Source organism: Aethina tumida, chromosome 3 (genome assembly GCF_024364675.1).
Source record: "Aethina tumida isolate Nest 87 chromosome 3, icAetTumi1.1, whole genome shotgun sequence".
In the NCBI taxonomy this organism is placed as follows: Eukaryota; Metazoa; Arthropoda; class Insecta; order Coleoptera; family Nitidulidae; genus Aethina; species Aethina tumida.
Window position 1 is genome coordinate 27,996,116 of NC_065437.1, and position 26,001 is coordinate 28,022,116.

Below are 26,001 nucleotides of genomic sequence, written 5' to 3' on the forward strand. Positions count from 1 at the left end.
AGCTTGAATTAAATTTCTCTGTTTAATCACATTTACCGTGATTAATTTTTGACCGTTTTATTTACTGTGAAACTAATTAACGTTTTAAAATTATTGGTACACAAAAAGTACAAAAATATTTTATATAGTGGAAAACTATAAAAGCAACGGTAGAGCTGCTGCGATAAGAGTAAACCGTACATTTTAATTATCTCAAATCCGGTTACAGAGGTCATAAATATCTGTATCGTAATCCTCTAAATACTATTAACGATAAATTTTAAAAATTGTTTTGTTTTGTCCACAGGTGAGTTCTATTGGATTCATGGTAGTAAGTTAAACAAATTTTTCATTTGTGTCTTATTTTTTAAAAATAAAAATATATAATCGTTTACTAGAGGTTGGAGGTCGTTTTAATTTTTATGTATTGTCAATAACATCAGTCTAAGAATGATGTTATTGACAATGAGTGTGATTAGTGTGCTATTTTATTAGAAAAAGAAAGTTGCATAGTCGAAAAGTTTGGCACCAATTTCTCCAATGTCAAAAAAGACGGTTCACATCACAAGGCCATATCAAAACACACACTCCTGCAAAATATCTTTTTTTGAGGCTTTGAACTTTATGGCAATGGTTCTTCTTCTTCTAAACACCTTTTTTCATTGATTTCCGTAACTTTTCAATACAACCGTTCGACATTTCTTTTCTCTGATTTTGAACTTCTTCGTAGAGTTCATTCAAATTTGACAGTTTTTTGCATACTTATTAACTCTGTTCGAAATGAAAAGTTATGTAATAAAGATATTCATATATAAAGGGAGGCACACTTAGTAATTATAATCAATAATATTTTTTTTAATAAAATACTAACACTATTTAGTTAGTTAAAATCAATCCTTAATCCTTCAATTAACTGATTTAATTTTAATTATTTTTAATTAATTCTGCTTAATTAAATTTTTGTTTTAAATTTCTAAGATTAATTTTAAAAAATATTTAACTTTATGCCACTTATTTAATTATATTTATTATACCATTTTTTCACTGATTTACTTCAAGTACAACACCACATCATGTATGCAAGTTTGTTTCAAAAGTTTCAAAATATTTTTTCCTCACACGTTTGCAATAAAATGAAACTAAACTAAAACTCGTTATAAAACTATAAAATGCAAAATAAGTTAGTGAGTTTTATTTCACTTTAAAATTTCCTCGTGTAGGCGAACGACAAATTGGACGCAAAGAAGTATAATACATGTTTGAATCAGTTTTCAAACTGAAATCCCCTCTCTCATATAATTTTCCGGGAGGTTTCGTCTTTCTGAATAATTCCCCCAGCATTATGATCTTATACCTATGTTTTCCATTACCGCAGTTTGGGTCTTTTGAAGTCGCGAATCCTTTTTACTGCACGAAATTCGTTTCGTCAAAATGAAATATTCAAATGGAAATTAGTAACGGCGCCGCGAATGCACGGAGAAATTTCGAAAGCTATAACGTCTCTTTTTTTTCTGTTTGGCAGGCACCCCGGGACTGATTAACTATGTTTAAAATGCATACGTATGTGAATTTTAATAACATGAATATTTGCCGTGCCACAACTAAATTCTAAGATGTGCATTGTTGAATCCGGCGGAATTATTCGCAGTATTTGGAAATGGGGCATTACTAAAATATTCCCTTTGTGGGTTTAAATCTACGGGAGGTATTTACCGGGATCTTGTGGTACCGTAATTAGCCGGCCAGAAACGGAGCCTTTAATGGTAGCGTCTTTCCAACGAATTCCATTCGCTTTTGGTCCTTAATTATTTAGTTTTAGAATGTTGGCTCTCGAAATACCTTTACTAACAGGACTACGGATAAGTTACAAAATATATATTCACATACGGATATTTTAAAGTAATATATTAATTAAATGCTTAGATGTATTTAATTAATTAACTAATAAGACATAAATTCTAAATTTGCTCAAATTTAAAATTAATAAATGTCTGGTATAGAAAGCCTCCGTTATTGAGTTGTTGAAGACGAAACTTTCCAAACGTGATTTGCAGTGTTTTTGATGGGTTATCTACCTGTTAAATCAAAATTCAAATAGACAATCAACTTTGTCTGTTACAAATATTAAACTGGAAATGTGTCAAATTCTCATCATTTGTTTCCGATTTATTGTAAAAACTACATAAATCGTTTATAACTTGATATGTAATGGCAAAATTAATATCTATTGAGGCATGTATTTCATTCTCACTTTTTTGTACTCTCTGTAAGTCGAATAAATAGGAAACAATACTTTTTTGAGGGAAAGAAAAATTCAACAAAATATGCGGTACTATTAAAATCTTGCAGTGTTTTAATTTTTTTACAACTTGTGGTGTTCTTGTTAGATCTTAATTTACTGTTTTATAATAACAATAAAATTATTATTGGCTGGAAATGTTGACAATCACATGATTCTGATACTTATTTGTATTTATTTTTTTATTAATTGAGTTTATTATTTAATTGATCAAATATGTTACTATGTACTATTTAATATTAGTTTCAATAGTAATATAGTAATTCAATAACTCAGTTTCAGTGGAAAGAAAGAAATATTATATTTTAGAGAAGAGAAAAATAATAATAAACATGAAGCATCAAGAACTAAAAATTGTTAACATAGCCAAAAACCTAAGGTAACGTCCTAACAAAAAAAAAAAAATAATTTTTATTGAAAGTTTCTGAGCGAAAAAAAATTGCAAGGATGTATTTCAGTCAAGAAACAACTAGTTTCGAATAAGAATATTGGAACAAGACTAAAGTGCACAAAAATATATTAATTATCCTTCAGAATTTTTGGTGAAGTGTACTGATAATACTATTTTAAAGTTAAAAACTATCACAGCGCCAAAAACTTTAAGGAAATTAAATAAAATTTAAGAATCTCTAAGCTTAATAATATTGTAAATTTTACTGAATTTAATTTTACCAAAAAATATCATTGTTTCCAATTTGTGTATGATTAAAAAATGTTTTGTCAGTTTGAAAACTAATCAAACAAGTGGAAACAAGTGTATAAATCCTGTTATCCTAGTTTTTTTATCAATTCCATGCCAAACTTTTTATGCAGCTACAATAAAACAAATTCCAGTTATGAAAAATTTGATTCATTTTCAATTACTAATTATCAAATTAATAATTGAAAAAATTGAATTGAATTTCTGAAATGTTATTTAATATGTAGATACTCTATCAAAGCACAACAAATGACATTAGGGATATTTCATTCTCAACCACTCAATAACAAAGATACATCATGACCCTCTTATAGCAGACACTCTGTATATCCAAAACAATTTGCAAACTTTGCTTTTAACAAATTGAATGTTACTTTAATTATGAAGTCAATTTCAGTTTCACGAATATCCGAAAGAAAAGAAATGCACATTATTCGTTGCAAAAAAAAAAAAAGAAAATACCCATTTATTTTTAAAAGCGTCGCAAATCTATCATCCCTGCGACGAATTCCAGAAATCCAGTTAATCCAGAACGAATTCTCAAATTCAAATATTCGCATTAAGTGTTCGGGGCTCTATTAAAAAAATCGGCTTTAAGGACGTCTCGCTGACGAGATGAATTGACCCGGACGCGAATTCCCTCGCGTTAAGCGGGAGTAAAAGTTTAAATTAGACTGGGCTCGGAAAAATTCGCGGGGCATATTTCATTATGTTTCTAATAACGTGTGACGATGATTTCGAAATATTCTGCGAAGAATTTACGAGGAGAAACATATTAAATTTTGAATTTTTTATTTTAAACAATGGCGAAGGGATATAAATTGATATTTTTTTTTTAATGTAAATCAAGTAGTTCATTCAAAATTCAGATATAATGGACTTTTCCATTATGACTGTCAATAAGGTCTGTCATTATATCAGTCATCAATTAATTTAATTATGAGAAATTAAGCGTTTTATTTCAAAGATGAAGTATTAAAACAGCACTCAAAACGATTAAAATGATTTCAAGTTAATCTCTTAAAGGAAAATCTGATTATGCAAATCGTCAGTTTTACACAATACGAACCTGTAAGATGTGATTAAACCAGTAAATGAGGGTACTGAAAGTTCAAGTCTATGCTGGGTAAGATTATTATTAAAGATTATGCCTTTTTATTAACTAACTCCGTTGAAATATAATTTAAACTCCTACATTATATATAATTAAATTAAAAACTAATCTCCCAAGGAGAATATATTACTTTTAAAACAGTTTTATTTGAAATACTCAGCGAATTTGTACAAAGTCCACTGAGAGGTATTCCCTAAATTGAAGATAAAATGTAGTCCTAAACGAATTAGCAATAAACCAGGCAAATTACAAACGAGTAAAAGTACGCGGCTCGGAATATTAAAACATCCCACGCAGAATTTCAACCGTTTCTCTAGCTACATAATAATCCTTCAAAGATTTTTTATTAGTGGGATAGGAGACGGTCTTATAAATTTTATGGATCGTATAAATTTTATTTTATACATTTATATAGAAGGTTTACTGCAAATAGTGTTGTTATAAAATTACACAGTGTGTTCGTCTTTAGTATTTCTTAAATTATAAAATGTATTCTAAAAGTTAATATTAAAATTATTCGTTATGAAATTTTAATTCAGATATACCATAAAGGCATCGAAATTCTACCAAAGCATTTTATAATTATTGAATTGAATATTTTTACTAAGTTAACAGACCTTTTAACATCGATATACAGGGTTTCTCAATTGATTTTGAACAGCACATAGAGACAAACTGACTTAAGTGACCCGAGCTCATTTTTTTAAACATTAATTGTGAAAACTGATATTTGGCAAATTTTGATAAAGTGCAGCAATTTTTTTGTTTAATTTTTATATAAATGGTAATTTTTATAAAATAGATTTTTTATTATTAAATCTGTTATTTAATTTGACATTATCACTTTGTATAATATTCTTTTTTGTTTTAAAATCTTAATCCATCGATATAAGTCTATATTCATTCAATTTTCTTGAATTGATGTGATGAGTTCATTTACATTTATAAAATTTTTATATCTACATTTGATTAAAATCTTTATGCCTGATGTTTTCTGTTTTGATTGATATCTGGAGATGGTCTTGACGTTCGAATTATCCTGTTATTGATTTTCTTTCAAGTTTTTCGTTTCTTTCATTTTTTTTTGTAGTTACCCCTATGTCAGTTACTCCAAATTTTTTAATATTACAAGAAACGATAAGTTATTTAGTAAGTAGTAAACTCTTAACCACCCCTTCTTTTTCTCTCGGTCGTGGTAACATTACATTATAATTTTTTTAAGTTTCACTTCGACCAATGATTTAATAAATATAACAAGCAAGAGATTGCTTGTAAATAATCTATTTAAATTCACAGATTATCATAAAATATTATAAAATAAAAAGTTGCTATATTTTTGTCCATTGAAAAATAAAAAATACGTAATTTTTTAAAGAATAAAAATAGATTGACCAGTTTCATAGTAGACACAAAAATAGCAAAAAAGCAATAAACTATAGGGGTGCTGGAATCCAATTCTAGTAATAAGACTCATATTTTTAATATATTTTAATAAGTTTTTATAAGTATGGCCACTACTGTACCTCCTTAAAATTTTGAAATAATTGTTGCAATTTTAAATTTTAATTATTAAAAAATATATTTGCTATTTTATAAACTAAATTATATAAAAATCGTAAAAATGACTCGTTTTCAAGCAAATCATCGAAGATTATATATTAACAAAACTATTGACAAATACATGTTATATTTGGCAACTTTAACATCATCTATAAGGTACTATTTTCTATTTGTTTTATAGATCAAATATCTCCAAATATCACTTGAAATGTCATTATACCTAAGCCAAAGATAATTTAATTTATTATAAATTATATTTTTAGAAAGCCTGATTTTTTTATATATTTTAAAACCAAAATCTTCCATCAGGAAGTAAAAAATTGGACATATTTTCTCGAAATTTGAAGAAATATCACGAAATTTTCAAATACGGACAGACACATCAAAATACCACTGTCAATATCAAAGTTTTAAAAAAATTGAGCTCTGGACAAGTTTTTCTTCATCTGGGCTGGAAGTACTCGTAACGGCCTATTTAGAACACCCTGTACATGAAATATTTAAATTTAAAACGTTATTCACTGAGATGTAATATTAAGATACGCTTTCTTCAAGATTAAACCCTAAACCGAAACGGTTGCGAACTATGAATATCAAACAGGCATAAAATCTGTATCGAATTACAAAAAAAAAAAACAATATCCCACATTTCTAAATAAATATTTTGCCAGTGAATCTCGAAAGGGATCTATGTAAATATAACTACAAGGAGCGGGCGAAATTTATTCGGGGAACCGGATAAACTGTTGAATTGGCCATTGAGAAATGGAATTTATCTACAATATGCCGTTCGGATATCATAACGAGAGGCGAACACGAGAAACTCAACAGTTTGCCGCAGAATGGAATTCGCATTCGAACGAAATTCAGTTTATTGGTCGGTCGCTTCAAATGTTTTCCAATCTAGCACTTTTTTTATCCCAATATAGGTTACGGCAAGGTTCCAATTATCATACATAGATTTATCTGAAAGTAATCAAAAGCACTTTGTATGTTTATTACGTAAACGGTGGAAATTTGCATTAAACGCATTGTTTCAACGGAAATGTTCATGTACACTGTGTTTATGCGTTGTAAAACTAATGTGTTCGGCTTAATGCGTTCCGTCTATCCTATAAATTCCGGGCAATAAATTCCTTAACCCATTTCTACTCTTGATTGTGCAAAAAGTATTTTTATGTGTGTTTTAAAAGTTTTTAAATTAAATGTAAATGCGTGCGTGGAGGTGTTTAAATTATTTTGCCCGACATTTGTACCATCATTTTCTGTTTTAGAAAATCGCAAATGGATGAATATGTGTACTAATTTAAATCTTTAACCTCAGTTTTGGGAACCTCAATTTTGACTTTCTGTTCTGAATTACGTAGAAAATTGGACAATGACAAAAATAAATAACATTCACATTGAAAAATATCTGGATAGTATGGCGGATGAAGTTACAAATTTATTTTAATTTTTGAAAGGTTTCTTTTATCTTTCATTTATCTTGTGTTGTCTGACATAAAATATACGTTCAGTCCACCATAGTCATCAAAATCTTCCGTGGGTTAAGGGATACACCTAGTGTAAATATTTGAAAAACTGAAATTTTTTTCATATTTCGTTAGTTTATTACCTTCAAAAATAAAATTTCAAAATCTCAAACTCAGTTTCAACTTCCAGAGCCCATATATTAACATTTTTTTATGTTAACCGTTTTTTAAGTACTGTTTATAAATAACTTATAAGTTAGAGAAACTTTTAATTTCTCTATAAAATGTGTAATTTTCTTACTTGACATCAAAATTTGCAAACAATTGAATTTGTTGAGGAAAAAACATAATTTTATTCCTAATTTGAAGATATTGAAGAATGAATAAATAATAAACTAGGCCATTATTTAAATACATTACCTGAAAAGTAGTCGGATGTTGCGAAACTTTCCTCATTTCATTAACAAAGCTCTTTTTATTCGATTCCGGCAAACTTCGTCACTGCATTAATGCCCGGTTATTGAATTAGGTTGTTGGAATAGCTCGGGAGTTGGGAACGCACACACAAACTTGATACGCTAACAATCAAATACAAGGCGTTTCCTTAACACACTGATTAATAAAGTTAAGTTGTACGCGTTGAAATGTATTACACATACAAAACTTCGTGGTCGTTTTTGGTCTGAATTTGAAGCTTTAATACTGTAAGGAATATCATCACATTAAACACAACTCTACATACTACAAAATAACCATAAAACCCCAACTTCATTATCAAATTAAACATTAAGTACGTCTGTTCTCGCTTCCACTATTAGGAATCCTGTTGAATAATTAAAACAGTTAGCCCCAAAGCACATGAAAAATTCAGAAAGTTCCTCTTCAGAAAACTTCCCGATGTATTTTTGTTTCGTTTGACTGCAGCTTCGTCCGTGTTAATCCTACCGGACTTCGGAGGAGGTTCCGCCTTTTAAATTTTGTTCGTTCATTTTACGTAGGAAGTTACAGTTAGAAAATATATAAATCAACAATCGTGAAGCGGTAGGGTCTTTTTGCTCGATGAGTTTTAACGAAATGTACACGAAGTATTGCCGACTCTTTCGCTTATTGTAAATATTTATGAAGTATGCTACAAAGTACCTATCTCCACAGCTATGTGAGCTTCCCTTTTATCAAGCAGATGTTTGAGTTTACTGAAAATAAACAAACTGATATCCAATCCAAGACCCAGTGCTACAACAAAATTTGGTGTGTATATTCGTCTGTTTGATGACAAAAAATAATTGGTTATTATTATTTTTGTTAGTTCTAGTTTTTATGTTACAATTTTGTTGTATCTAAAGGCTTCTTTAACATTTTTGGACATAATTTTTACTATTCTCAGTAATAAAAGATTAATATGGTGAACGACAGCTTCAAAATATGGAATATGGTCAGTTGTAGGACTCGATTTTCTTTGGGTGAAGTCGGAAGAGAACAGAGAAATCCACAATTTTTATTTAATAGATGGAGTTATGCTTGAGATGCCATTACGAACTGTAGTCGATATTTAGTTTTCATTATAGGTGACAGCCCAAAAATAGAACCCAGAAAAATGTTACCTTCTCTTAGGAACTTTTAAAATCCAGTTTTTCTGTTATTTTAAGGTGTTTCAAACAGTCAAATATTTCAATATTTTATGGCGTAATCTTTGACTACCACTGTTTGTCATCTCTGAGGCATAGAATCTACCAGTTTCTGCAACGTACTTTTTCTCATGTGTGCTTTAGTTAATTCAGGAACAACAGCTGCACGTCTTGAATGTAAATGGGCTTCATGAAGTCTAGTCTGAAGCTTTGTGTAAATAAATATGTCCCTGTGGCCATGAAATGAAGATTTCCTAACTGACGGGCTGTTATTGTTTCTGCACCAAATGTCGATCTTCTCGAGAAGTAGTCAATTTCTGACTAGCAGCATATGGTCTCCTATGACTGGTACTAATTTCTCTGCACTGCACAATGACTTGTTTGGAGCAAGTTTTCCGCGTACCTCTGCGATCGACCTTCTTGCAGGACTGCCAAGGCCTTAACAACTTCATCTCGATTGAGATGTCTTCTTTGTACAATAAGTCTTCAAAGAGTGTGTAAATAATGCATACAAGATTATATATGGATGTCCAAAAAAATATACGATCTGTTTACATTTTAAATATTGATACCTATTTCATTGTGACTAGTTTATTTAAACAAAAAGAAAGTTACTATAATGTTGTCCTCTTTACAACGACTCATTATAACATATCAAAGGATTGGATAAACGTCACATATTCATCGTTGTTTAGTTTTGATTCCATCAAAGGTTTCATCGCTTTTCCTATTATAATTAGCATCGTATTATGCTGCTAATAAATTCATTACCTCCAACAAAATACTAGTAAATTGAGTATACAACCACAAAGTACACCTGTGCATGTTCTAAAACTTCACCCCGACTATCTCTCTGATCCGGGAACCGCAACAGGCAGCGATGTGTTGCCGACCGTACACAAACAGAACATCCAAAACATCGTCGGTAAAATAAGACGTGGAAGTTACTGAAACGGATTAATAACCGTCCCAGTTCCTGCCTCGTATGTTTGCGTGTATCAACGGAGTTTGCCAAAGGACGCACCTCGGTCTGTGACGTTGTCATTTTGCCCTTTGAATCGTGGCGTAATTTAATTAGAGACGGTGCTTTGGTCGCGTTTAGGTTTGCGAAATTGTAGTAATATGTGAGATAATTCGCTATCCTTGCAGCAATTTGCTTTGGACTGATTTTCATGTTGGTCGTTGGCACGCACAAATACATTTAAATTAACAACACGGTTGTTATTTCTGCTAAACTTGAGGATTTTCATTTAAAATTTCCAATTTTTATTATAATCCTAATAAATATACGTAATAAAAAAGCTCTAGTATAATTTAAACCATGCAACGACCTTATTACATCGTCCCCTTTTGTGCCCAATACATAAAATATGTTAGTTGGGGCAACGACAAAGGACGTTAGTTGAACTAACATGACGCGTCATTACTTTTTCTCCTCGCTTTAATATCGCAATGTGAAATTGCGTGTCTTTGAATACAAATGGCTTTTTGTGTGTCACACGGCCCCTCACAACGTTAATCGAAAACCACGTCAATAATAAAAAAAACACAATACAATTTAGTGGTTTTCTGCGCATTATTAAATCTGGAACGGCACAGAAAAGAACAATTGTGTCCTAAACGTCTTTATGTGCAATATTTTCTCCAATACTTCGTACAATACAACATGTGTTTAGCTACTTAAATGGTAAATTGTAAAATCCCTTTAAGCGTAGTTATAAAATGGAATCTGTGCTACATACGAGTATTCAGAAAATAAGCTTTCTAAAACGTATTGTCTAAAACTCCAGTTCAAGTTTGCTTACTATATTTCAGAAGCGTGTTCATTTATTTCGGAATTTCAACGTTTCAGCGGGGGCGATGCGCATTTTTAATGGACACCCGAACAAATTCATTGCGCCCGTTTTACGTTTTCGTTCGCTTCCGTGAGCGAAATGAGCCGTAATTGAAAAAGTTGGTTTAACTTGAGCGAGGTGATCGCGAGTTCGATTGGCCGGATTCCATGGCCTGCACAACTTTATTTTAGCGTAGGGAAATACTCGAATTCGCCAGGGGTTTCGATGTGGAAATGCGCCCAGTGTATTAGCGGCACTTGTGTTGGACGAATCTTTTTTTATTTTTTGTGAGAAATATGTACACGCGATGACTGTGTGCTATATTTCATTTTATTTTACAAAGGTTTAATAAATGCTTGCAAACAACATACATATTGCATTTTATTTTTTTTTTTTAATTAAACTCTTCAGTTGGGTTATCTAAATGTTGTTTGTCAAAGAGTTTATCAGCTACACGTCTTTTTGAACAATTTTTGTAAAATGGTAAATCCGTTTAGTGCATACAATTTAGAATTCATTTTACTGTTGTTAGGTTTGAAATATTCTTTCATTAATTTCAAAAGCTCTGAGAAGGTACGCGTGTAAATTTTGATGGAGGGCGAATTATTGACTATGGAAGCAGGAAGATACGGTTTATGCAATGATTTATATTTGTTTTATCCAGTTTTTTTCATTGCAATATTATCTTCAAATATTTAAAAACGACAGATTTGGAAGATAACGGACCTATATTGGGACAAATGAATAAGTTACATAATTTAAGTGTTTCATATTTTATTTTTTCAAAAAATTAATCCTATATATTTAGTTAGTTTTCAATAAATTCTACGTTATCAAAAAACCAATAAACAAAATATTTCCTTATCACTTATTATGGAAAATATGTTCATTTTCTGTGACAATAAAATATTGGGATAGTATAAAGAATCAGTCTGGAATATAATTAGGCATTATGGTTAAACTTGAACTATTCTGGAAAAAGGTAAAAATCCGGGTTGTCCAAAATTAGTTACTGAAAGAAATAAAAGAATATTAATCAAAATATGAAAAAATGGCCGAAAAAATACTTTGCGGCAAATTACAGTTTAATGGATTAAATTAATCAAGGGAATGTTGTCGCAAGTGGGTTCAAACATGTGGACTTAAGTTTTATGAGGTAAAACATAAAATAACAATTTAAAGGTGTGTATCATTAAAAGTTGTGTACTTATATGGACAAAAGTAAAGTCACTATTAAAGTGAAAACACAAACAAAACAGGCTGACGTGGGCAAAGTCAAAGTTGTCTTGGTCTGTAGAAGATTAATCCAGGGTAATTTTTAGCCATGAATCGAAAACGCAAGTTTCCTAAAATTGTTATAACATAGGATGCATGGCGGCTACAGGATTAGGATTGTTTAAATTTATTAATGGCACTGTAAATGCTGCAAAATATCAACAAATAGTGTAAAATAGTTTCCAAGTATTGAAATACCAGATGTTGCCGGAAATTAATTAAAATATTCATTGTTGCCTTCCAGTGATGTGAAGTGGTTTTCAGTATTGAGTATCGATTTTTTAGAGAAGGGCGAAGGCCACATTGTTAATTTTCATTAGACCCACTGTAACAGCCCAGTAATACATGTTGTGAAACCCCTTTGCTACCTTACCTAGGACCTTTCAGTTCAAATTCAGTTTTATATGTAATGTCCGACCTCACTGGAATTAATTTGAAATCTTTCCTACATTCTAATGTAAATTTGTTGCCATGATTAGTGAGATTTTTAGACTTATTACAGATTGAACACGTATGGTACATCATAGGCAGGAAATTCAATTTGTGTCTGGAACATTGTGGGTTTCTAACTCATCTATTAATGTTAGGTCAAACTATGCCCCAAAAATATAGGAAATTATTCTTATTTCATGGCTTTTAGTTTACGAGTCCATCTACTAAATATTGGGACAAAATAAAATATATTTCTCTTCTGCACTATACACTTCAAGTCTATTATGTGACTATTAACGCAGTCACATACCAAAAAATTCTTCAAATGAGTTTGCTTCCAGGTTTAGAATACTGTTATGGAAAATTACATCTTTCAACAAGATGGGGTCTGTCACAATGCTAAATCAATATAAATGTTCGTTCATGGGCCTCTAGCAGTTCTATGTTATTGAGAATGTTGAATAAAATGAAACTAGAGTTAATGAACGACCTACAATGAACATTGCCAAAACAGTGCATTCATGCAAAAAGTAATTTAACATCAAATTACGAATAAAAATCGTGCCTTATCCCAATACTAAGTTCCCTCCCAAAATTAACTATTTTTTCCCATATGACATGACAAAGCCTTTAAATTTATTTTGGTTATTGGTTTCTTTTGAATTATGAATATGCATATGTTTAAGTTTGGTATATACTCATTTTAGGGGGTGCTTAATTCAGTGGTGCTGTTAGATTTTCTAAAAAAAATTGCTAGTAAAATTTCCTTATTTTGCATATTTATAAAATTACCCTGTAGGTTTTGGTTTTGGGTCAAAAAACGTCATTTACAATTGAACAAATGTTTGTCAAATTCGGACAAAAAATACAAATTTTATGGAGCTGTCTCGCTTTCAAATGAACTATACTGTATATACGATATATAGTATAGTGGTTGTGGTTTGTACATTAAATAAAATTTAAATAGTTTCAAATATCCACCATCTTGTATAAAATTTATAAATTTTTATATTTCTCTTTTTTAATTATTATAAATTTATTTTTATTATTTTTTTGTATATTGTTTATTTTATTAGTTAGTTTACAAATTTTGAAAGAATTAAATATACTTGTTTTGTTTTTAAACAAAACTTCCAACTTATTTTTTATCGGAAAACAAACAACAATATATTTTCACAATTTTGAAATCGCATAACCACCTACTCTGATAAATGTATTTTCCGCTACACGAACAAAACAAATGTTTTTTTTTTAAATATGAATATTAATATAACCCCAACAATACTCAATTTTCGCCGTACCGTTAAAAAATTCGATAATCACAATTACGTGGATTCAGTTACTTACACGTCCTTTTAAATGGATCGCGTTAATATCACACCATTTGCCCCTTCAAAAGGTGCTTTACGACTAACATTAATGATCCAGGCTTTTAGGGTTGCGAAGGCAAAAACTGGCTGTAAAAACGAACGTTCGGAACCAATGGATCCATTTGTCTCTCGGAAGCGAACGAATGCGATAATCGTTGTTTCTGTTTTATGTTTACTCTACCAATTTTCTCTAGTTAATAGAAAAATAAATTAAACCTGAGGATTATCTGTAAAAAAGCAAAAACCAGCAACATTTATTTAATTTTTATCAACGTGATAATGTTGACCCTCAACCAACAGAAGTTCGAGTATTTTAGAAAGATATGATAGAAGACAAACTTGTGATTGCCTCCGGCTAAACTCCCAGTTTCTTTAAAAACTCCATAGTCAACGGAACAGAAAAGGAACCACGTGCAGCGTGCCGCAGATCCATACATAAGACATGAAATGTTCCGCCGTAACATAATTCACAGGCATCTGTTGTTCATCCCAGACGAGCTCTCTCCGCGGCGCCGAAAATGCAGACACACACGTCTGTAAAAATTCATTTTCAGGCCGCCATTGTTACGTGGAACGGCACCGTCTCGTTGAGCGGGGCATAAATAATAACGTGATGTATCACGATGAAATATGGAACAATGAATGTGCGAGTGAATAACCAAGCGGCGGGGCAAATGATTTTGATGAGACGATTTTTGAGGAGAGTTGACGTTGTTTTTTTATATTCAGCTGTGAAGTAAACCATGAAACTTTCAAATTATAAACGGGAATTAGCTTTAGTTTAAAATGTGTATGATAAATAAGTAGATTTAATTTTATTTTATAATTTATTATACTTGAAGCGACAGCAAAATTTATTACCTTAATTAACGTATTCTCTCTCGCCTAGGAATATTACATAACAAAATGTTTGAACAAGCTTCAATGTTTTCAACGCTTCTATTATTTTTAATGTTCTTTGTTTCTATTTCAGACCTTTCGACATGGCTTCCCCTTTCAACCAACTGCAATGGCATTCGATCCGGTTCAGAAGCTTTTGGCCATCGGCTCAAAATGTGGATCCCTCAGGATGTATCCTTTTTTTCCACTAAATTACTAATTTCACGTAAACCAATTTAAATATTCAGGAGATGGAAGATTTCCCCATAATACGGTAACATTATTTTCAAAAAAGGTTAATTTTACACATCGATATAATCTACACTGACCTAATCCTGACGAAGTTTAATTGCGAATCAACCTTTATCAAAGGTAAGTAGGTACAAGTTGAAAATTAAGCGCATTGTTTTATGACAAGCTGAAGGCTTTCAGTGAAGCGGATTTAGATTGAGTGACGTTTTTCATAGACACAAAGAGATTGTGGCCTTAATAAATAATGTTTTTTTAGCGGAAGCGCTTTTCACAATTCCTGACCTGGCTAAAGATGATTATTTGCTCTATCTTTTAATTTTCGGAGGCGTGTTTCAGCCGGGTTGGCGTTTTCAGGTATGCTTTTTGCTAAAGACTGATTAAATATGGGGTACAAAGGCACGTCGGCAAGTCCACTGAAAGATAGGAAATATAAGCTTTTTTGCAGATATGGATGTGGAGAAAATTTAATGTGATGGGTACAGTTAACAAAGCGAATAATTTTTGCTTATTTCGAATGTTTATAAGTCAAACTTCAAATAAATACAAATTCATATGCATTTACATTTATGAGTAGATTTTGTCGGGTTTTAAAACATAAAAATATATTATGTAAAAAATCAGTTTCTTCAGCTTTATACTTCATATCAGTTTTAAAAAAATGATAATTATGTTTATTATTTAATTTAAATGTGTAATCCTATTATTGCTTTTAGAAAGCTCAACTTATACTTATTCAATAATACCTTAAACTTTCATTACTAATTAATAAAATTTAAGGTTTAATCAATTTTTTATCAATTTTCAAAACTTCTTATTGTGGCAATAATTCAAGTTTTAAAACGTCATAATTATTTTTATTATTTAACTTGAATATATAAGCCTATTATTGTTTTTTAGAAAGCTCAACTTATACATATTCAATATGACTCTAAACTTTCTTTTCTAATCAATAAAATTTAAAATTTAATATTTTTTTATTAATTTTCTTATTTAGACAATAATTTTGGTTTTAAAACATCAGACAATTTACAGTGTAAAAAGACAGTTTCACAGCTGTATACATCATATTAGGTTTAAAAAATTCATAATTATCTTTATTATTTAATTTAAAAATGTAATCCTATTATTGTTTTTAGAAAGCTCAACTTATACGTATTCGACAATACGTTAAACTTTCATTACTAATTATTAAAATTTAAGGGTTAATAATTTTTTTTTGTCAATTTACAAAACCTCTTATTTTGGCATCAATTCAAGTTTTAAAACATCAGAAAATGTACTGGTAATGTATCAATTTCTCCAGCTGTATTTTCATATCATGATTAAAAATTCATAATTATGTTCACTATTTAACTTAAATATGTAATCCTATTATTGTTTTCAAAAAGCTCAACTTATACATATTCAATAATACCTTAAACTCTTTCTAATTAATAAAATTTAAAGTTTAATCATTTTTTTATAATTTTCAAAGCTTCTTATTTTGACAAGCCGGGTTTTAAAACATCAGAAAATGTACTGTAAAAATTCAGTTTCACCAAGTGTATACTTCATATCAGGTTTAAAAAATTCATGATTATGTTTATTATTTAGCTTAAACATGTAATCCTATTATTGTTTTTAGAAAGCTGAACTTATACGTATTCAACAATACCTTAAACTTTCTTTTCTAATTAATAAATAAGTTTAATGAAATTTTTTATTAATTTTCAAAGCTTTTTATTTTGGAAATAATTTAAATCTGATAACGTCAGAAAATGTATTCTATAAAAATCAGTTTATCCAGCTTTATATTTCATATCAGGATTTAAAAAATCATACTTATAATTATTGTTTAACTTTAATATGTTGTTTTAGTAAGCTCAACTTATACATATGCAATATGTATATTATATTAATTTTTACAACTTTTTATTTAGGCAATAATTTATTCTGATATGATGAAGTATGTGACAAAAAATAAAATATTGGCTTTACCTTGAATTTTGATTTAAAAAGTTTCTTATAACAATTTTTTATATAATAGAAATTATGAAATACTACTTACTTTTTTATTTAAATAATATGAATTATAGATTATCTTAGTTTTTTCATATATTTTAAATATTGTTCATCTTATTCAAGATTAGGATGATGTTTCCTTTACTAAAAGGGGTATTATAATATAAATGGAGATAAAATACTTAGTAGTATTAATGTAAGCTGTTTTGTGTCAATAATCGTGTCGGTTGTCATTATAACTACTATACTGCAAATCGATTCGACATTAGCCTTTGATTGAACCTTGATGATTAAGTCCTCAGCAAATTAGGCTCAGTGTTTCCTGAGCCGTGGGACATACTATTATACAACATTGATCTAATTTATTGTGGTTAATCTGCATAACAGTCTTAACACATTGGTAGCAAGCCAAACTCTAATATTGATGACAGTGACGTGATACAACGTTTATTGTTAAATTTATCAAATCGTCCGTTAAATTAAATATCGGACGACGGCGTATCCATGAATATGGTCGTGATTTGCACGTCGTTATTTGTTTGAACAACAATGGGAGGCTGCCATTTTGCGCTAATTATGGCTGTAACCATGGAGCTGATATAAATCTCCTCTCAAGCGTTTCAGCAGTTTCAGCACACATGCAAATTTAAAAGGCATGTATTTATGAAAAATCAGATTGATTGGACAGAACATATTAAATACACCGCTTGTTTATTATGCACAGTGGGCAAATGCATTAGTGCGTTTTTATGATTAATAGAATAGGAATTTTCATTGCTGATTCTCACACAAAAACAACCAGCACGGTTAAATGCACAAAATTACATTTTACCAACAATATCGACTGTGCATATGCTGAAAATATTAATACGGTAAACAGTGGAACCCTACGGAAGTTTTATAATTCGTTATCAAGTAAAACAGCCAAAGCTAATTTTACACAGATGCTGCAGAAAGATAAACATCCAAGACAAATGAAATTTAAAATATGATACAATAACACGCAGAAACCGAAGCTGGGAATATAAATTTGTGTATTCTGGACCACTGGTGGAGAGTTGCTCGTAAAATATGTGTTTGCTATTACTAAAGTTTCCCTTGTAAATTTTCCGCTCTCGTCGCTATGTACGAAATATTTCACTCGGTGGGGGTGTATGGTTTTTGGATTCAACTTTTTATGTCTGTTTATACACAGCGATGCGAGACACCTGGAACGGACTCACGCTACTGCAGAGTTAAGAGTTTGATGCATCGCCTCTCAGGATTTTTCGCATATTCTCGAAATATATATTCATGGTGGAGATATCTCGACGTAAAATATACGTGACATACAGTGATAAAAGATGTCCAGGAACGATCATGTTGTGAATGTAAAATGAAAGGACGTTTTGGTACAAGAAATTATAAATGAGATAGATGCAATGTGGTATACGAAAAAGCTACTGTTCTCCAAGAAATTAATGCACCACACTAATAATAATTGATTATTATTAATATTTTTTGAAAACGGGGAAAAATAAACATATACACACTCTTTGTATATTTATTTAAAAATAGAGTTTTATTTATAATTGTTACAAAAAATCTTAAAAAAAATTATATTTATAAAAAAAATTGAACTTAATATGAGGTATTTCCATCTCTTCTATTCGTATGACAGCCTCACATCTACTCTTCGTACTCAAAATCTGGGTTCAAATTTTATTTTGGTCCAAATTCTTAAAATTTCGTGTAGAAGACACTCCACATTATTTGAATGGTTAGGATGGTCCCTTAAACGTCTCCCAAGAATGTCACAGATATTGGGTTAAAGTCTGGACTATGAGCTGGCCAGGCCATAGCATTAATCCCAACGTGGGCAAGACAATTTCGGAAAACATAGGCTGTATTTGGTCGTGCATTATTCTGCATTAGTAAAAAATTGGCACCTATAAAAGGGACATATGACAAGACATGTCCTTCTAGAATGTCCAAAATGTAATGCTCAGCATTAAGGTTCCCACTATTTATCACCACCAGGTCGGTACCTGCTGTTAAAGAAATGCCTCTCCACACCATAATTGAGCCTCGACTAAATAAGGCGGTATTTATGAAGTTACATTCAGCATATTTTTCATTTGGCCGTCGAAATATACGAACGAGTCTACCGCAGGCAAAATATAGATTCATTTGTAAATAGAACTCGTTCCCAATTCGCTTCTACCCAACTGATGTGCTCTCTAGCAAAATTTAACAAGCATCTACAATGATCCACGGTCAGATCTTGAGCAGGAAGATAAATTATCTTCCCTAAGTCGTTATTGAATAGTTCTAATGCTTATTCGAATCACTTCTACGTTTTGTAACTGAGATAGTAAAATTCTTGTAGCCACAAATTGTTGTCTGAGAGTTAAAAGTCTCAAAAACTATCTTGAGCAGGAGTTGTATCACAATTTCTACCCTCACCTGGTCTCCTAGTAAGGTCACCAGTCTCCATGTATGTACCTTTGTAATATACGGGAAATGGATGAATGGGATACACCAAACCTTTCGACTATTCTCCGGTAACTCCAACCTTCTTCCACTAAAAATTAAAAAAGAGAGGGTGTTTCAAAGTTAATACAAACAAAGTATGGTACTATTTACTTAAAAGTAAAGAAGAAAAAATTGTTTACAAAATTATAGGTGGTGCATTAATTTGTAGAAACAGAAATGGGTTTTAGTAGAAGAAATTATAAATGAAATGCAATGTGGTGTACATAAAAATTACTTTGTGACTTGACAAACAATTTTTCCAAGCTAATCAGCTGGAGCAAAAACTGTTGCGACACCTCCATGAAATTTATTCGAATGTATGCAAGGAATCCAGTGACAAATGTTCCGCCACCAATCTGCAATCACGGACATAAACCTCTTTTATATTTAAATTTAACGACACTTTTTGTTGTTCTTTCCGTAACTATAATATCCCGTTCCGAAATGTTATGGTGCCCTGTTATCGCTTACTGTTGAAAGTTTTTTGGCCCTTTTTATAACGTCATTACCTTTCGTAGGTGATCTCGGAGGGCAAAAGCCCAACTTTTCCGTGACAAGCTCACTTTAACCGTTCCGCCGCAGCGGGACAGAGTAATTTATCCTATTGAGTGGTCGATACTGCGATTTGTAAAACGATTGGTTCGTTCGTCCCGAAACATGGCAATAATACATTGTTTTCTATTATTTTAAGGATAAATTTGAATTTAAATCGAAAGGATTTTTCTAATTGGTTAAAATACGATATTCAACGGCTTATGTTGTTTTAGTATAATTGAATTCGATTCGTTGACATAAACTGTTGATTTTAGACGTTTAACTTGAAACTACAGTATTGGCTGATATTTTTATTTAACACTTTGACGGCCAATTCCAATTTCCCATCCGTACAAAAAATAATATTGAAACTGGCTAAATTAAGTCCATTTAATCGGTTTACTTTCAATTAAATCGAAAGCGACTATTTCAAGATTGAAGTATTGAAAAATAAACGACGTAATAAAATCTGATGAGCCAATGTTTACGTTATAGATACACGCCAGAGGATTATTACTCATGAAAGTCGTATTTCCACGCTTTTCCGCTTCATAAAAAAGTCCTTTTAATCGGGCTTCGTCGTTCTGGAAACTTCGTCCCGGTCTTATTAATATTTTTAATAGAGGTCGGAAGTTTTCGTTTGAATTAACAAATTTTTCTATAAATTTTCTTTAAGAACTTAAACTTTAATCAACGGGATCCTTTTCCCAAGTTAAAAAATAAATTAAACAGTCATCTGCACATTAAATCAGGACGGGAGGATCCGGTTTTTTCTGTAGTGGCGAGTGAATAGTTTACCCGCGTTGAAAACGTCACAAACAATGAGCATTGTTGTGAGAGCACGTTTAAGTTTGATACATCTTAATTAAAATCTATAGAAAGGCGGCAATCAACAATTCATACCTGCAAATGAGAACCGTTTGTTGCACGGTTTTAGAAAATGGCAACCAGATAACGGACTCGCGGGTGAGTAATGATTCCCAAGGGGGTGGAATGCGGGATTCCCGTTCAGGCGTTTCTGGTTGGTTAGTGCATGTTGCATCCAAGTTGCTGAACTGGGTCACTGGGACGCGGGATGCTGTTATCCCCTTTTTCAATCACTACAATGATGTTCTCTTTAATCACTTAAAGTTTCCGTCGGTTTCTGGTTTTAAAATTAGTTGAGAATATGTAAATCGAGTTTAAACTATTTACATTTCCGGAGTTTGCTCGTAAAATATACTGGTGCTTTTTCAAATTCGACCTTTACCTTTATCTTGGCACCTCATTTCTGTAGTTGATGTTCATACCCATAAAAGCGAATTTACGAAGGAATCTCCATCGACAAAAACACTTTTTTGTTATTAATTTGGATTTTTAATCGGTCCCTGGGGACGCCCCGCTATTCAGGATGAGATTAGGACTGGGTGGGATGTCCTGAGGGTAGTTTGTGACAATTTGTGCCTGGCTGATAAGGGCATCGCACCGACGATTTACTGCTTTATTTGTCTGAGTTTCACGCACAATTATGCCCGTGGAACAGCGGGAAGAAATGATCTTCACCCCATTACACATCCGCGTCCTAATCCAAGCGTTTGTGTCACGTTATTAAATTGAGTTGATGAGAAAATATAAAACTGATATTTAATAGAAAATTTTATTTTACGTCTCTAGAACTATTATTTACAGTCTCATGTACAAATTATAAATAAGTTATGTTATTAACTGGATTTATTCGGCGGGTAGAGGAGTCTCTGTAAAACTTGCGTCAATTGTATTCGTGCTGTCATCTTTTTTTCATCGCTAAGTTTTTTAAATAGGGGCACCATAGACATCATAAACAATTTATCTGCATCGTTGTCTGCGTCCGTATTTTTTGTCACGCTCTTTTCCGGCACGTCTGCCACGTTACAAACGGACGTGCTGGCAAAAACAGGCGCTTTCACAATGTAATTGTCGATTAAATCTTTTTTAGACCTTTGGAAGTCTCCTTCTGCATTGTAATCTTCACTGTTAGAAGAATTGCTTTTTGTATCCTCTACAGTGAATTTGGAAGTTTCAAATTCAATCATATCGGAATCGTTTTCTTCGGTTTTAATTTTTAATTCTGCCGTTTGATCTTCCTCCTCAGTCGCTTCTTCCCCATCTTTGTCATCGATGTACTCCAAGCTCATCTCCCGGTGGTCTCTGCAAGCCAATACACACATACAAACTGTTTACTACAAGTCAAATTAAATTTACCTTTTATTGTAGTCCAAAAATTGTAATTTTTTCGCATGAATATATGGCCTGGGTTTGTTATTCACTTTCTCGGCCAACATCTTCTTGTATCTCGTATACGTGTCCTTAATATTCTTCCAGCGTTTTTGTAGCATGCTAACTGTAAACAAATTAAACTCGGTAAATCACGCAACTCTTTCATAACGCTTCCCCCAATTTTCGCCTTGATCCATTTCAACTCGGATTACACGCCCAAAAATCAAATAATTTCTACCTGCGAAATAAATCAACGCGAATTACCGTGATTCGGGAATTTCGTTGAACGATAAATTATTCAGTCGCACTGATTAGGGGTATCGTGGAAGTTAATGAAGTTATAATTGGTTATTCGGACGGTGTTTTACCGACCCGAATCTGTTTTTTTCTGTCATTAAAATGACCGCGAGGATATTAAGTACTCAAACAGTAATTCAATATTAATAAATTGGTGTTTCAATATTAATTAATTAGACGTTGATTTAGAGAAAATGTGTATATTAGGTTGAAATTGAAGGCGACAGATGTGTCAATCAATGCAGTAGAATATAACGGGCAATATAAGAAAATTAACATTTATAGTCAAAATTTTTTGTAATTTATTCACATTTTGTTGAAAACTTTCGTATTTTTTGTATATAATATATAAACCCATAAAAATAACAAATTTTTTAATAATAATTCATTAATTATCATTAATCAAACAACGTATTGAAATAATTGCAATTTTGGACGATCTAAAAAACTCAGATATTTTAATTTTGTTTTATTATTATATCAATGTAATAAAACACTTTACTGAAATCTGACTTCTTTTTATTGTGTAAAATAAAAATATTAATTGTACTTAATTTTGGCAAAACCAAAAAAACTCACTACTGTTGGATTTAATTCATTTAGTTTTGTTATTTTTTCACTTTACTGGAAATTGACTTTTTATTGTGAAAAATAAAAATATTAATTGTACTTTATTTGTTATGCTTTAATTTAAATTTTAGTGATGCTGATTTACTCTTTCTAATGTAATTAACAAATGTCATTTTCGCCTAATTTTTATATTTCAAAAATATTCAATTTTATCATAATTATTAATTATTGATTTCTTTAAGAACTACAACAATTAAAATAATATTAAAATTGTTATATTATTTTGGAAAAATATTCCAGAGTCTATTTTTTAATTTCCTACATAAGTTAATATTTCAACTAATCATACTTTGTTCTTCGTATATTGCATTAGCTAAAATTTTGGAAAGTTTAATAAAAAAACTATTCACTTTTTTATAATTTGTTTTCTCCTATATTTTAAATTAGTTTTAATTAATTTAAATTAATTTAAATAAAATTCTTTACATAAATCTGATTTTTTCATTATTTTTAATACTTTTTGCTAAAATTGGTTTCGTTTAACAACTAAAAACCTTTATCCTTTATTCGTAATGATACAGAGTATTAATTTAAATTAATTTTGTTAATTTTTAGTATTACTGTTTTGATTTTATTCTAATATAATTTATAAATGACATTTTATATTTTCGTAGACATTATGTTAAAAATCAAATAAAAATAAAGTATTTTAACTTTAAATACTAGAATATATATATATATATATATATATATATATATATATATATATATATACAATAATTTTTATCATAATCATCAATTGTTGTAATATTATATTATAAAATTTTAATGATATTTTGGTAAAATTTTCCAAGCCGCATTTAAGGTTTCAACTAATTCTACTATGTTCTTCGTATATTGTATTACCTAAAAATGTAGTATTAATTAATATAATTAATTATTTTTTATTTGTAATTATATCAAGTTTTAATTTAAATTATTATTGTTATTTTTTAGTCTTGCTCTTTTGATTTTATTCTAGTGGAATTAATAAAATGCATTTTATAGTTTTGTTGAAATTATGTTAAAAGTCTAATTAAATACTTTTTATCATAATTAATTATTATTGATTGTTTCAAAAATTCTAATATTAATTTAATATTCTATTAAAATTTTAATATTATTTTCAAACTGCATTTGTGATCTCTTACAAAATTTCTTGTTTCAACAAATTATACTTTGTTCTAAAAATTTGGTGAAATTATAGAAAAAAAATATTCTTTTTATATTTAATTTGTATTTTTTCATATCTTTTATTTTAGTTCTAATTAATTTAAATTAATATAAATAAAATTCTTTACTTAAATGTGATTTTTTCGTTATTTAATTAATTTCATTTAACAACTGAAACCTGTTATATTCTTTATATCTAATTATATCAAGTGTTAATTTAAATTATATTTATTGATTTTTAAACTTGCTCTTCTTTTAATATGCTAGTGTAAATAATAAATTACATTTTATAGTTTTGTTGATATTGTGTAAAATAAAAATAGTATTTTAACTTTAACTTCATTTTTATTGAAGTATTGAAAAATATACATAATAATTTTTATCATAATAAATAATTATTTATTTTTTTGAATAGTACTTTTGGAAAATACCCCTAGCTGCATTTGTAATTTACATAATTTAATGTTTCAACTAATTATACTTTGTTCTGCGCACATTGCATTATCTAAATTAAGGAAAAAATCATTTCTTTCAAATTTAATTTGTATATACTCATATCCTTCAATTTAGTTCTAATTAATTTGAATTAATATAAATGAAACTCTTTATTTACATTTGATTTCTTCGTTATTTTTAATGTTATTTGCAAAAAAAATAGTTTTTTTCTTTTTTTTTTTTTGTTAAAATATAAATAAATTTTAATTTAGATTATATTTATTAACTTTTAGTGTTCCTATTTTAATTCTTTAAATATTTATTTAATATAATAATATTTAAATTATTTTTTAATTAAATTATACATTAATTTTTTTTCTTCCCATTTTAATGTAATTAAAACATTTTACTGAAATCTGATTTCTTAATTATTCTTACTCTCATTAACTAAAATTGGTTAATTTTTATATTTTGATACAACAAATTAAAATTATGAAATTATGAATGTTTTTTATATTACATACAGTGCATATAATTTATATTGATTCATTATGTGAATACTCCTCAATATTTAACTATGATTATTTAGTTTTAATTAACTGTTAATTATTAATTTTAATTTTTGGAATTAAATAGTTTGGATTTAATTAACTAGTTAATAATTAAATCTGATAATTTTAGTGAACATAATTAACCGAATTTGTTCAGATAATTCATGAAATTATTTAATTATAATGCAGAATTTATAAATTATTCAGGTCAGCCATTTCAAAAAACAATCGAGTTTCAAAATGCCCAGCCTGTGTCCTTTTACTCACTGTTCATGAGCTGATCGCCCTCGTGCAGTCGCTTGAACTTCTCATTGAACAGATGCTCGGCGATGTCGCTCCAAGCCCGCTCTCGCAGATGCTTGTTGTTGAAATCGTTGTGGTTGTAGTTCCACACGATCGGCCGCTCTCTCACCGCCTTGATCAGGGACACCGTGTCGACGACGAACGTCTTCCTTGTTTTCTCGCTCATTTTACCCGTGATTTATTTGATGACGGTGCGAACAACCGGCGAATGCGACGGGCGGCAAGGTAGATGTGCCCCTGTGATGAGGTCGTGCGCAGGCAGTCGCTACCTAAATCGCGCGAGTCCGCGGCGAACCATGCAACTAAATCGATAGACGCCGCACGACACGCACGAATTCTGGCGACGGCGTTGTCGCGCGATTTACGAATTTCGTTTGGAACGTAACACCGACCGATTAAGCCTCCCATCTTGAAGAAGACGTATTAAACGTACAGTCGTCGTTCATATTTTATTTTATCCTGTTACAGCACTCATTCACACGATGATCACCACGGTGACGGCGGGCGTTGAAAAATCGTCTTTCTCCCTCGTGGTGATTCATTTAAATTATTTACGG

The 26,001-nt window shown here is 30.3% G+C and overlaps 2 protein-coding genes across 8 annotated transcripts in view; one reads left to right on the forward strand and one right to left on the reverse strand.

Moving 5' to 3' along the window:
* LOC109596609 (syntaxin-binding protein 5) overlaps positions 1-26,001 on the forward strand; it is a 214,868-nt gene that overhangs the window by 147,088 nt on the left and 41,779 nt on the right. For 6 of the 7 annotated variants that reach the window (XM_049965679.1, XM_049965678.1, XM_049965681.1 and 3 more), the window contains exon 2: positions 14,635-14,732. In XM_049965679.1, the coding sequence (XP_049821636.1) occupies positions 14,635-14,732 (98 nt within the window). Of the gene's footprint in view, positions 1-3,909; positions 4,105-14,634; positions 14,733-26,001 lie in introns of those variants that run through there. The other variant, XM_049965682.1, reaches the window with a different exon arrangement.
* LOC126265091 (uncharacterized) lies at positions 21,456-25,717 on the reverse strand. Its single transcript, XM_049965688.1, has 3 exons — positions 25,409-25,717; positions 22,062-22,200; positions 21,456-22,007 (listed from the first exon to the last, which is right to left on the reverse strand). Exons 1-3 carry the CDS (start codon positions 25,608-25,610, stop codon positions 21,542-21,544), a joined length of 807 nt encoding a protein of 268 aa, XP_049821645.1. The 5' UTR covers positions 25,611-25,717; the 3' UTR covers positions 21,456-21,541.

What these genes read in the sequence shown, in the direction of transcription:
- LOC126265091 (XM_049965688.1), bottom strand. Translation starts at nt 25,610, where the DNA reads ATGAGCGAGAAAACAAGGAAGACGTTCGTCGTCGACACGGTGTCCCTG. An exon ending in GGGCGATCAGCTCATGAACA is followed by an intron (nt 22,201 to 25,408) that starts GTGAGTAAAAGG and finishes ATTTGTTTACAG; the next exon opens with TTAGCATGCTACAAAAACGC. An exon ending in TTTTTGGACTACAATAAAAG is followed by an intron (nt 22,008 to 22,061) that starts GTAAATTTAATT and finishes ATTGGCTTGCAG; the next exon opens with AGACCACCGGGAGATGAGCT.